Source organism: Tubulanus polymorphus, chromosome 4, assembly GCF_964204645.1.
Source record: "Tubulanus polymorphus chromosome 4, tnTubPoly1.2, whole genome shotgun sequence".
NCBI classification, from domain to species: Eukaryota; Metazoa; Nemertea; class Palaeonemertea; order Tubulaniformes; family Tubulanidae; genus Tubulanus; species Tubulanus polymorphus.
Genome location: NC_134028.1, coordinates 25,615,019 through 25,627,395, shown reverse-complemented (window position 1 = coordinate 25,627,395; position 12,377 = coordinate 25,615,019). Strand labels below are relative to the sequence as shown.

Sequence of the window (12,377 nt, the reverse complement as noted above, 5' to 3'; positions counted from 1 at the left end):
GGGCAACTAATTCAAATACAAATTTATTCCATAGGTATTTTTTATTAAGATAGCAATTGACCCTGTTATTTATTTGATTGGTAGATTTTACTCGATATGATTTAATTTAGTGTCCCGCATATAACCCACCGCACCTGCCGGGAGCGAAACAGGGGGTTTCATTTTGAAATCGGAATTCGAAGTACAGACTAATCGTGCGATCGGCGGTCGAACTTACCGAATTTTGTTGGAAATTGAACCACATGGACTAGTCAAATGCAGCTGGGGTCCAAAACTAAAGCTCTACTCTACCATCCAATCTTTGAATGTATGTTTGGATACTAGTGCTTTTGTCTTCGACCCAGCTTATATGTGACGAGTCCTCGTGCTGCAGCACCTGCTCTCATCGTGTCTAAGCAGTCAATTCGTACCGTGATGACGTCTCGAAAGTGTATCTTCACATGTGTATATAAAGTGGAATAAATGATATCCGTCACGAGAAAAAAAAGATTAATGGAAATATTTATATATTCAAATTTATTCATTCATAAAATAAAAACAGCAAAAAATAAAAACGTGTTCACTAGGTAAAACTAATGTATATTTATATCACAAAATCTCATAGGGCAAAATAGTCTCCAAAATAATGAGTTACAATCAGACGTAAAATACGTATGAATACACTTAGAAAATAGAATATTCTATAATAAATAACAGATAAATCGCGCGGATATACAACACAGAAAAGTCTCAAGTACGTCAAGGTTACTATTTCTTGCGTCATAATGGCCGTCAACTTCAGTTCGCCGCAAGAGCGCGATGAACCGCGTAATACTGGCCGTCAACTTCAGTTGGCCGCGTGAGCTCGATGAACCGCGTCATACTGGTCGCCGCAGATGATGCGTCACGGTCGCATTCACGCTACGTTATTTAGGACGTACTAGTCCGTCCAAATAGAAAACGGATCAAATGTTCACACAAGCGAAAAGTCCGTTATAAATTCATTGGTACGTTTAATTTTTAAAATTTGAGAACGGACCAAAATCAGTCGTTTTGGGCGTTGGCCGGTTCTAAAATTTTAAAACGGACCGTTTCTCTGTCGTCGAATAGAAATCTGTCGATTAGAACGGACTATACTAACTATATCCGCTGAAGACATTACGTACATACATCGATATTAGTACAAACTCATAAAAGCGACACAATTATTTTACACAATTTTGGAAGAATCCATACGCAATTATAACATGATCTTAATAGAATTATATTTGTCAGACGTGTTTATTATATTTCTCCTGTTAGTTTAGCAGGAGGCGCAGAAACTTTGATCTTTGGCACGGCAGTTGTTTTTGTCGTTTCGCCGTTGGGATGGAGTATGGCTTTCAACGATTTTTTAGCTTCTCTGAAATGGAAAAACAAAGAAAGAATGATCGTTCGTTGTTTCTACACAAAATGGGAAACCAAAATCTCCTTCGAATAGTACCGTGACCTTCAGGAAATTCATTGAATTTATGTACCTGGATATTTTACCATTGTCAGCACCGCGATCCCGATCTTTCAAACTGCGTAAAACTCGTTTATCGTACAGCTGTAACATTCCAAACGTTCGTACAATCTGTTAGGATAGAAATGTCAATACGTAAAAAGTTGATGGTGATTAATCATGCATCTAAGACAAGTGAACCGACGTAAGAACCGAAAATAAAGGGACAAGAATGAGTTATCAAACGTTGAGACAAAGAGTGCTTTGAAATTTAACTTGTTTGTATCAAAAGTACGGGTTTTCGCTACTAGTGTTCTCTTTATTTCCAAAAAATTAGTTTTCCGATGAGTTTTTTTCGGGTGCTCTTTTAGCTTTACGGTACGCCCTATTTTTGGGGGTGCGCAACGCTATTCGAGTCAGACCATAGATCTGCCCCTGTATATTTACTGTACCTGCAATCGCACGTATTCGCTTGAATCAAGTTCTAACATTTCTAGAAGCAGTCGAACCACGCGTTCTCTTTTAATACCTAAAGTGCCCTGAAATCAGATACCCCTCATACATATATTCCTCATATTATAGCAATATACTGCATTAGTAGAAAATATATAATCTATCTATTTGAAATACTGAGCTTACAATAGATATAACAGCTTGTGCTCTTTTATCATCATCCGCATCTTCGAGGTTCCTGTTATAATAAAGTTTCCAGAGATGTTAACAATACCGATCAGTAACCAAACAACAAAATTAAAATTGGTTCATACAACTTACTTTTCAGCTCGTTCGCAAGCTTTATTAAACATTCCAAGTGCGGTGATAGCCTTGGCCACTTCTAATCGAACGAGTTTATTAAGATCATCCCATAAACGCCACTCTAATCGTTCAAATACCTAATCAACAGATACAATCATTTATTATCATTATATTATCAATCGATGTTTCTGTACTTTTTGTACTGAGAGCAACGTGTGTCGTTCGTTCTTTGCTTATACTTGAAAACCGACGGAAAATTACAAGTGGCGCCACGAACCTCGTCGAAGGTGAGAGAAGGGTTTTCTTGAAGTACGTATCTTGAACCGAGGGTAATGATTAGTTTGGCAGCGTTGTGACGATATTTCCACACAGGCGACGAGCACAGTTGATCCAGTACGGCGTTTACGATACCCGGTTCATGACAGTTCATTTGTCGCACAAGTACATCCAATGCCTTCGAAAATTAAACGAGATCGTCGTTTATAACAGAAAAAATTTGATTCGAATCTTATGATTTTGAATTGCAATAGTTAATAGCGTCTACAGTGGGAAAAACCAAACACAACAAACAAATGAAAAACAATCTTGACCCAAATGTAGAAAGTCAACGAAGTTCGAAACTTGGTGTAAAAACAGCTTGAATGAACTGTTATAATCTAGATGAACACTCTGAGTCTGTGTTGAAACCATTATACAGTTAAACCAAATCTAAGTTAATACAAAAAGAACTAATCCGAACGATTACCTTTAGCTTTAGGTTAAGCTGACTTAAACTGTAGCTAATGAAATTATTTCGGACTCGTTTTTCCATTTGTATTGTGGTTTACGTTATCGATGAGCAGTGATTATTTTCTTTACAATCGCGTATTTTCATAGAACATGTCTTACATTGGCTTTCGTGTGAGTATCAGCCGAACTACTGAGGACGGTGTCATACAGTCGTTTCTTCGCATCGACGTCAGCCACGCACAATTTACCGAGACATATCGCCGATTCTAACGCCAGTTTATTATCAGGGCCCGGGCTCTTCGTAAAATGATTGAGTATTTTCAGCAAAATATCGAAATGTTTGATTTTCTAGAAAGGAAATTATGCATAATTGATTCAGAACAAGAAATCCTGCAACTTCACTGAATATACAGTTACAGTATAACCGTTGGTGAAACACTATGTCCGTGTTGTGACAATCCCATACTAATATAACTTCAATATTCCAGAAGATAGTCATCATCAGGTTGTTTATAAGGTTATACCCTGGTAGTCAAAATGTTGAATCAATATATTATCAGCTTAAAAGGAACCTGGGGAACGATTCGGACTTCATCTTTCTCGTTGTATTAGTGTGGGATTCTCTAAATACATTTACAGCATCTAGTTTACCTTATCCATATATTGGATATTGTAACCGTTATAAATTGTGGTGACGAGGTCTAATTTAATTTCTTCAGTATTTTTTCTTTGTCCCAATTGACAGACGACCAACTTCATGACATCTTCGTCCCACGAACCGAGTAAAACGAGTGATTTCGCTGCCTCGTATCGCACTCTGTGCACGGGATCAGTTTTCAGGTTTGATCTGAGTTGATAAAGCACCATCGTGTCGGGACACCGTAATTTACCGAGTTGCTGAATAAAGAGAGCGTGTATAAGTTTGAATGAACCCTTGACGTCAAATTGGAATAAACTTTCGTCAAGATTGCACTTTGGGCCTGGGAAACGATTTACTAAACCGGTTCCCCCATGTCCGTAATGCGTGACACTGAACTATGGACTTGGGAAACAGTTCAATTAGTAATATAGCTAACCAGAGGTGATAAGATAATTTAGAGCGTTCATATTGAATCTTGAAATAATAAACACGATTGGCCAAATGTTTTTAGAATTATACTGACTATGGCAGCGTCAATGCGTTCATCCGGTCTTTCGGACATTAAACCGCTGTGCACTAAATGTTTGATTCTCTCCCACTTCAGTCCGGAATGCTGCAAAGCTCCCGATCTTGGTTTTAATTTACCCCATTGTGTCTTCTGGCCTATTTAACATAAATACAAACAACGGAGGATGACTCTTTTATATAGATTTCGTTGTGGTTCGGAAACACATAAAACTAATTCATGACAAGGTTCCTACAATTCCTGGTATCCAGAATTCAAGGCCTTTTCAAGGAATTTTCAAGGAGTAATTTTCAAAATTCAAGGAGGTTTTCGCGGTCATATATAAGGAAAAAAAGTCGAAAATTCAAAAACAAAATCCATGTTTTTCTCAAATTTTGATCAGTTGTTGTGTGTGCCGTTTTGGTTTTACATGTTTAAATGTTTTAAATCTCAAAGTGAAACAACTTTCACTCACAAGTCACACAGTGAAGAATAATAGAATACACTGTCTTCTGAAAAGGACCTTTTGAAAATTTTTAATAGGACATTCCCAGAATTTAGGGAGTTTCAAGGAGTTCATGGATATTTCTCAAAATTAAAGGATTTTCAAGGACCTCGAAAAATATATTCAAAAATCAAGGAGTTTTCAAGGATTCAAGGAGTTGTAGGGACCCTGCATGACATGTGTATATATTCACTCAGATTTCAAGTCTCTGCAGTTCTTGATACAGTAAGTTTTTAAGTTATCATAGTGGGATATAGAATGAATAAAGAAGTTTGAGGATAAAGATTTCATTGTCGTTACAGGTGCAGGCAGGAATGATGGTGGTTCAGCATGCGGTAACAAAATGTAATATATAATTTGTGAAGTGCTGAGGGAAAAGCAAGGGACAATTCACTATAGCAAGTCTCACCCGCATCGTCATTATCCAAACTGATATCTTTGAAATTAAACACAACGAAAGCGAACATGAAATACAATATGTACAACAAATTATATCGTTCAATGAAAAGTCAGATACAAATTCTGTAGAGATATATTTGTATATTCCAATATCGCAATAAATACCTGATGAAAATTGAGACGCAATTTTGATAATTTTGCCCACTTTCTTTAGTTGTTGTTTTCCCCTGAAAGCGAATCAATCAATATAACACTAGAAAACTCATTTTATTCTCAAGTCATAGATATGAATAAACATGTTTATGTTACAACTTTCAAACCTTTTAGGAGTTTCCTCTTGATGAACAGGTGGTTTTTGTGCCTCATCAAGTTGTCGCTCAATTTCTAGTAACTCTTGTAAACGGCGTTCACCAGTTGAAAGACCTAACGGTAAAATAATGAATGCTTCTGCACATGAAACCTGTAAATCTAACATGTAAAACAGTGAATTCTAAAAACCTTACAAACCTTTACGCGATTTCGTTTTTTTCTCATGAAAAAGACTGGATGAAAACTTTGTTTCGTCGATCAGATTTCTCTGATCAACGATACGTTCAGCTCGTTCGCGCGGCGAATCGCTCACAAAACTCGTCGACTTCCTTGGAAAAGTTTCCTGCCAGCTCTTAAACGAAATATTCGGTAGTTTGACACAAATCTATACAAAATGGAAGGTTTTTTCGTCAAATTTTCAGCAAAATGTCCACATACCACTTGCGTAAGAGGCAGATTCGCAATACGCGGGATTGGTTTCGAATGATACACGAGTCTGGCTGATTTCGGATGTATTGTGTCCGGTAGACTGGCACTGTCTTTTGTTTTTGGACGGTCAGCGGGCTGCACTATCGTGGGCTGTTGGAAAATCATAATGATACCTATCAATATCTGTTTTAAACTAGGTTAAATCTATCGAAATTTAAGCGAAAGAAGTACTGACCAGTATAACATCTCTAGTACTTGCACTGTCTGGTTTCATACTATCAACTGAAAAAAGATAAATATGTAATGTGTGAATTCATGTTGTTTGAGTTGCATATATCTTGTCTTCCCTTTGTGAGTTTAGAAAGAATGCAAACGATAATAACTTACGGTCAACATTTTGAAGGAATGTACCGCGTTCAGCTTTATCCATGAAATGAGGATCGACTGATAACATAGCAGCGCTGTACAAACTATTATACATTTTGTGCACTCGCATCGACAATTTATCGAGAGCAATTTTCTAAAAAAGAAACAAATTGACAAAGTTAAGATCAGTGTCGAAAACCACTCTTACATTTTCAATGTAGGAAATTTGGATGAAGTTCTGGTATGGCTTTTTTGAGGAATGCCAACAAATAAATCCTTCAATACTTACATGAATGTCTTGTACACTGCCTTTTCGGCTTGGTCTCCAGGGAAGATTAATGTCCTGTTGTTCGACTAGAATTGAATGAGTTTAGAACCAGTTATTGAAAATCCTACTGAAACATTTTCCAAGAACCTTTAAATACATACTTTTCGAAACGAATGTCCCGGGAATTGCTAATCCTACTTGATGATAGGAGAGATGATCGAGATCACAGAGTGGTTGTGCATGGTCGCCATACTCATAGCGATGATGCTCAGATTTCCAGTATAAATCAGCCAAATCTATAAAATGCACAGAACAACATGAAATTATATTCACAACTCAAAGGATAAAGGGAAATTGAAATTAAATCCGGCGATACAAACCTTCTGTATCCGGTGATTTCACAGTTACTGATCTCGACCTCAATTTAGCGTCATTAGATTCGGCAACTTCAGTAAGAAATGCTTGTTCACCGTTAGTTGAAGCGTTTGATTTATCATCATCAACTAACGTTTCATCGATCACAGATTCTTTGTTCTGTTCTTCATCATCACTGATTCCTATTTCTGGCTCGTCATCTTTACTGCTAGCCTTCGACTGTACTTCCTCATCTACACCCTCAGTTATATCATCTTCTTCAGTGGTAGCCTCGACTTTGTCCTCTTCAGCACCAGCCTCACGTTTATCCTCATCAACATCTTCAATTTTGTCCTCCTCTTCAGCTTCAGCATCCTTTACATCAGTTCCGTCTGCAATGCTTATATCATCACTACCGTTATCACTGCCAACAGATGTAACCTGTTTCTCATCAACATCGATTATGACATGTTTCTCCAGTTGAGTTTCCTCCTCGCTGTCAATAGTTGATTCCACTTTGAATGATGCAGATGATTCTGAACTGACTCTACCTTCTAATAATTCCTGTAATCGATTAAAAGACCATTTTTACATGCAATGATATGAACTAAAGCCTCACGACTTCCAGTGACTTGTTGCGATCAATTCTCTGCAACCATCAGAGACAGTCACATCGCAAAGACCTGTCAACCTACGTCCTCTTGCAACAGCTGGCAATGCCAGTCGCATCAAGTTGCACATATTCTGCTTTCTGCGATGCGACCATCTCTCCTAGGATGAAAGTGACATACACTTCCTTTGTGACTGACACAGCCCAGTCACAAACCATCGCACCAAACCAACATGCCCATATTTTGTGACCATTAGCAAGCAGTCACAAATCGACACACACATGCCCAAAACCATTCATTACTCTTTTTAATAATTACAAATATCATATTGACCTTAAAAAAGGGAATTAATATACTTACATTTCTTGCTTTATGGATTACAATTTGTTCCATTCGACCCTCCAACCACACGACTCTTTTACGCGCCCCGTAAACATTTTCCCCTGATTTCAGCACTTTGCGTAAGTTTTCTCGCGCGTAAAACAACTCGTTATTCAATTTATCAACAACCTGAAAACGTAAAAATATTAGAAAACTGAAATGAACAAAGAAAAGAAATCATTTTCGCAGCAGTAGTTATTGATGAAACCCACCAGAAGAACTATCGTCAATTCGTCCACAAGATATTTCTGTTCTTTCACGATAAGCAGTTGTTTTGCATATTCTTCAGAATCGCGGCTAAATTTCTCCAGTTCATCCAAAGCCGATTGAAGTGCATCTTGAGCTTCCGTCACTTCACGGATCTGATTGAAAAATGAAATAGCTCAATAAACAGCAGGGTCCAGTTCCACAGTCGTGAGTTAAGATTTGACCCTGGGTTAAAACATTGAAAATGAACTAATTTTAACTCAGAGTTAACTCTAACTCACAACTGTGGAACTGGATCCAGGTTGATACAAATATGTTGTGTCTACAGTACCAATACTCCGGACCCAGTTCCACAGTTGTGAGTTAGAGTTAACTCTGAGTTAAAGTTAGTTCATTTTCAATGAGTTAACTCGAGTCAAATCTTAACTCACAACTGTGGAACTGGACCCGGATTACTTCCGGAAAATTCACAGTGATAAAACCATGAAAATTGGAATGGTGTTCGCACACACAAGCACCTGAGTACTAGCCCATGGCACTGGAGCTATGATCATTGAAACAACTGATGGAACGTTAACTGTTTTATCACTGATAGCCTATTATGACGCATCTGGGCCGAGTTTCACAAAAATGTTTTAAACCCTTAAATCGATTTTATTTCTTCATTAATTCAGTTTATCTGAAATTGATTTAGGCCTTAATCCTTTTCGTGAAACTGGGCCCCAGGGGCCAGTTGCTCAAAAGTTGGTTGAAGATAACCGGCCGTTAAATACCATAGTAACAATGAAATTTCAATTGTCACCATATCAACTATCCACTGGTTAACTCAAACCAACTTTTGAGCAACCGGCCCCAGGACCCTATTCTCACCCTTGAGACACTTTTATTTTCTCTGGTGTTGAAAAAGCTGCCATTATTTCTAGTCAGTAACCTGACTGCGGTTTAGTTTCACGATCGGATATTTTCACAAACCAAAAGGTTAGTATAAGCCCATCCGATTATAAAAAGCTTACCACCAACGATTAGGTAACTAACTACTATTATTTCTAGCCTAGCCTACCTGTTCTCGCATAAGGAAATCAGATCTATGATGTCTGACGACTTTAGTATGGATTGGTTTACCACTTGTTACTGGTAACGGCTTTTCAAAAAGGCCCGGCATCATTCTGGAAAAATTAAATCACAGATTAGGAATTGTCAAAATAAATAAATTGATTTGAATTTATTGTGAAAGATCGCAAAACTGAAGTTTTCGGACGTTTTGACAAGGATTTTAGCTTGAAAGCGGAATTTAAATTACCCAAATCGCTGATACTTACAATCTACTTGGTTGCTATATGGTTAATTACATTTCAACTGCTAAATTGATAAAGAAATCCCTTCAATTAATACATTTGTCAACGTTACTGTTTACATCGGATACCGTGCACCTGACGTGGTATTCCCCGAGTACCTTGCTGAGGAAATCCCGAGGAATCCCTACCCTGGGAAACCCGCAATTCATTTACCCAGAATGCCCAAACACTTCCTCTTCTACCGCCATCTTGGATAAGGTAATCATAATGATTTCTCGATTCACAAATATCGTCATTCATCCCTGATTATAATGACCTAATGTTAAATCTGAATAAATTTTCCAAAAAATAAGTTTCTAAGCTACAGATTGAGCCGTTAAAAGTGCCATTAACCCCGATTTCGGAGTAAATATAACCGTTTTATTTCCGCTCTCCTTCCATACGATGTGTACTTCCGCAAATGCATTTACTCGTGTATTTAGCTTTACCGGCCTCTAGATTTACTCCTACATCTTAACGAATATGCCAGTAAATCATTCCTTTAAATCATTTCATTTGGGTCCAGTTCGATTGTTTCTGGGTGGTTTATTCTCAATTTGTACCCACAAGGCTGATCACTAGGGCTAGTGAGATAAGAGAATTGCTGGCTACCATTTTTACACAACACAGCACACTTCTTAATCCTATTTCTATTTGTTTGCTCTTATTATTTCAGTCGCCAAAATGGTTCGCATGAATGTATTAGCCGATGCTCTGAAATCGATTGGCAATGCTGAAAAACGAGGCAAAAGACAAGTGCTCATCAGACCGTGCTCTAAAGTTATAGTCAAGTTCTTGACAGTCATGATGAAACATGGTAAGCAATTTTTCAAAATAGGATTCCAATAATTTCTGTATCGCAAGGTTTCAATTATTGCACGATTTTCAAACATCGGATCGGCCTTCCGCGGAGCTAGTGTCATGTTAGCTATGATGAATGAAAATCAGAGGGATGTCGGGCAAGCAGCATAACATCAAAGACTTAACTAGTTCCAAGAGGCTCCTCGAGTAATGCATGTTGACAAGGATGGAAATGTATATCCAAAACTGTGAAAACGAATTTGACCAAAATATGCTCAGGCCTTTAAACCCTACCTGTGTATCTACACGGCACCGCAGTGTATAAATGTGCGATGGACTGAAGTTCACCGCACCACAGTCAAATAGATGAACTATAGCCGTATTCCTGTTATATAATACACGGGGGTGGAATTTCGAAATTGTTCAAATTATCTCCAGCACTTGAGGGTATTGAAATGGTTAGGGTTTGAACTTGTTTATGCACCACATATTCAATAACATTTTGTTTGCATAAATGTGCAGCTTTATCTGTTCAGTAATTGTTCACGATTTTGTTGCTCTCAGTGATAATATACTTAGAATTGCTGATGTTTTCTTGTTTTTAAGGTTACATCGGTGAATTTGAAATCATTGATGACCACAGAGCAGGAAAGATTGTCGTCAATCTGACCGGCCGTTTAAACAAAGTAAGTTTTCGCCACAACCGGTAGCGCGAAAAAATGATACGTCATTGAATATTTCTCCAGGCTTAATTTTATACTGAGCATTAACTCACAATAAAAGCTGCTCCATTATCAGTATCTTGTATTACAAAGTTTCGTATCTAATTAAAGTTTTTTATTTGAAAAAAAATTTGGGACTTAGGCTAAAAAAAATTGATACCTTGTTTTTCCGCTCTGCTGAGCTTAAATGTTGACCCGGCCGGCCGCCTATCTACCCTATACATTACTTTTTTAAAATCGTGATCAATTTTACCATAACAGACCCGGCCGCTATAGAAATGAACTGTTTATAAATTTTATCATATTTTACAAAAATGACCCGGCCGCTGCGGAGAAACAAGGTATCATTTTTGTTTAGCCTAATTATCTACTATAGTGAAATCAGAAAATTTTCGTATCCTGTCATTTCAGTTATTAGTTTGCAAACATATAATACATTACATTACCTCCCAGGGTTTGGTTGACATGCCAACGCAATCCCTGGCCGCATTCCTCAATTGGTCTATTACACCGCTCAACATTTCTTGGGCGGACAGGTTGCCGCTTAAAGTGGCCGCCACTCTATATACTTAAAGCCAATCAGATGCATTCGGCAGGTTCGCTCTAGCATGACAACACATCTGATTGGCCCAAGATTTCTTTGGCCGTGTAACAGACGGATAAGGGAGTGCGGCCGGGGTTTGTGTCGGCGTGATCTTCGACGGCAGGCAATCAATCAAACCCTGGTTAGCGCGGATGCCAAAATCGAGCTCTATTTTTTATCATTAATGAATCTGACAATGATGTAATGAATGTTTTTCAGTGTGGTGTCATCAGTCCTAGGTTTGATGTGGCTCTGAGAGACATGGAAAACTGGACCAGTAACTTATTACCATCGAGGCAGTTCGGGTTAGTATCACTCTCTGAGGGTTCGTCACCTTTCGGAAAAATTGTTTAGGATATAACTCATCCTGATAATCGCGGCTTAACTTTTCCGAAAAAAAAGAGCTGATTATAGGTAGTCAAAGTCTGATGTACATCCTTTTTAATGCCACTGTCTATAAAACAGACTTTTACTGTTATTCCTGTTTTCTAGCCCCCAGAAGTTCGTTATTTAGTGGTTCCACTGTATTTTGATAGGTTTGGAAACTTAAAATTCCAAATTTGAAATGGCGGTTCTTTCAAAATATATTTTGAATTTTATTGCCTCATTTGAGTGAATTTTCTTATTTCATGGCTTAATCATTGATTTAGAAAGTTGCTGGTAGCTTGTGTTGTCTTTGAATTCGGAAAAAATTGCTCACTTAAGCCTCTGACAAACTGCTACAAACTCAATCTGAATTCAATCAGAAATGTGTAATTGATTAAACGTTGTGTATTTGTAGGTATATAGTGTTGACAACGTCAGGAGGTATAATGGATCACGAAGAAGCCAGGAGAAAACATCTTGGTGGAAAAATATTAGGGTTCTTCTTCTAAAAATATGGAACAATAAAATAAGAGAAAAAATAAATTTATACAAAGCCATTTTTATTGGTTGTTCAATGATATTATTGTCGTCCTGTAGTTCTCATATTGTTGTCGGTTTGGTCCTTTGATCTTTCATGTGTCTTAATGATA

At 37.7% G+C, this 12,377-nt stretch overlaps 2 protein-coding genes across 4 annotated transcripts; one reads left to right on the top strand and one right to left on the bottom strand.

Annotated features, from left to right (window-relative positions):
• Positions 1 to 563: 563 nt before the first annotated feature.
• Positions 564 to 9,352, bottom strand: LOC141903632 (uncharacterized). Of its 3 annotated transcripts, none has more exons than XM_074791834.1 (23): positions 9,241 to 9,352; positions 8,982 to 9,087; positions 7,927 to 8,076; positions 7,694 to 7,843; positions 6,749 to 7,286; positions 6,530 to 6,664; positions 6,390 to 6,454; positions 6,122 to 6,254; positions 5,970 to 6,016; positions 5,744 to 5,884; positions 5,504 to 5,657; positions 5,317 to 5,419; positions 5,162 to 5,223; positions 5,007 to 5,033; positions 4,111 to 4,250; positions 3,599 to 3,844; positions 3,107 to 3,295; positions 2,496 to 2,672; positions 2,237 to 2,355; positions 2,102 to 2,153; positions 1,915 to 2,001; positions 1,497 to 1,594; positions 564 to 1,381 (listed from the first exon to the last, which is right to left on the bottom strand). In XM_074791834.1, the coding sequence occupies exons 2-23, from the start codon at positions 9,084 to 9,086 to the stop codon at positions 1,264 to 1,266; spliced, it is 3,036 nt and encodes a 1,011-aa protein (XP_074647935.1). In that variant the 5' UTR covers position 9,087; positions 9,241 to 9,352; the 3' UTR covers positions 564 to 1,263. The 3 variants fall into 3 exon arrangements, with proteins under 3 accessions (XP_074647935.1, XP_074647937.1, XP_074647936.1); XM_074791836.1 differs by having other exon boundaries at positions 1,510 to 1,594; XM_074791835.1 differs by lacking the exon at positions 5,007 to 5,033.
• An 86-nt stretch (positions 9,353 to 9,438) lies between these two features.
• On the top strand, positions 9,439 to 12,284 carry LOC141903744 (small ribosomal subunit protein uS8A). The gene is made up of 5 exons (XM_074792019.1): positions 9,439 to 9,474; positions 9,932 to 10,072; positions 10,663 to 10,742; positions 11,581 to 11,666; positions 12,143 to 12,284. The coding sequence occupies exons 2-5, from the start codon at positions 9,940 to 9,942 to the stop codon at positions 12,234 to 12,236; spliced, it is 393 nt and encodes a 130-aa protein (XP_074648120.1). The 5' UTR covers positions 9,439 to 9,474; positions 9,932 to 9,939; the 3' UTR covers positions 12,237 to 12,284.
• Positions 12,285 to 12,377: the final 93 nt, after the last annotated feature.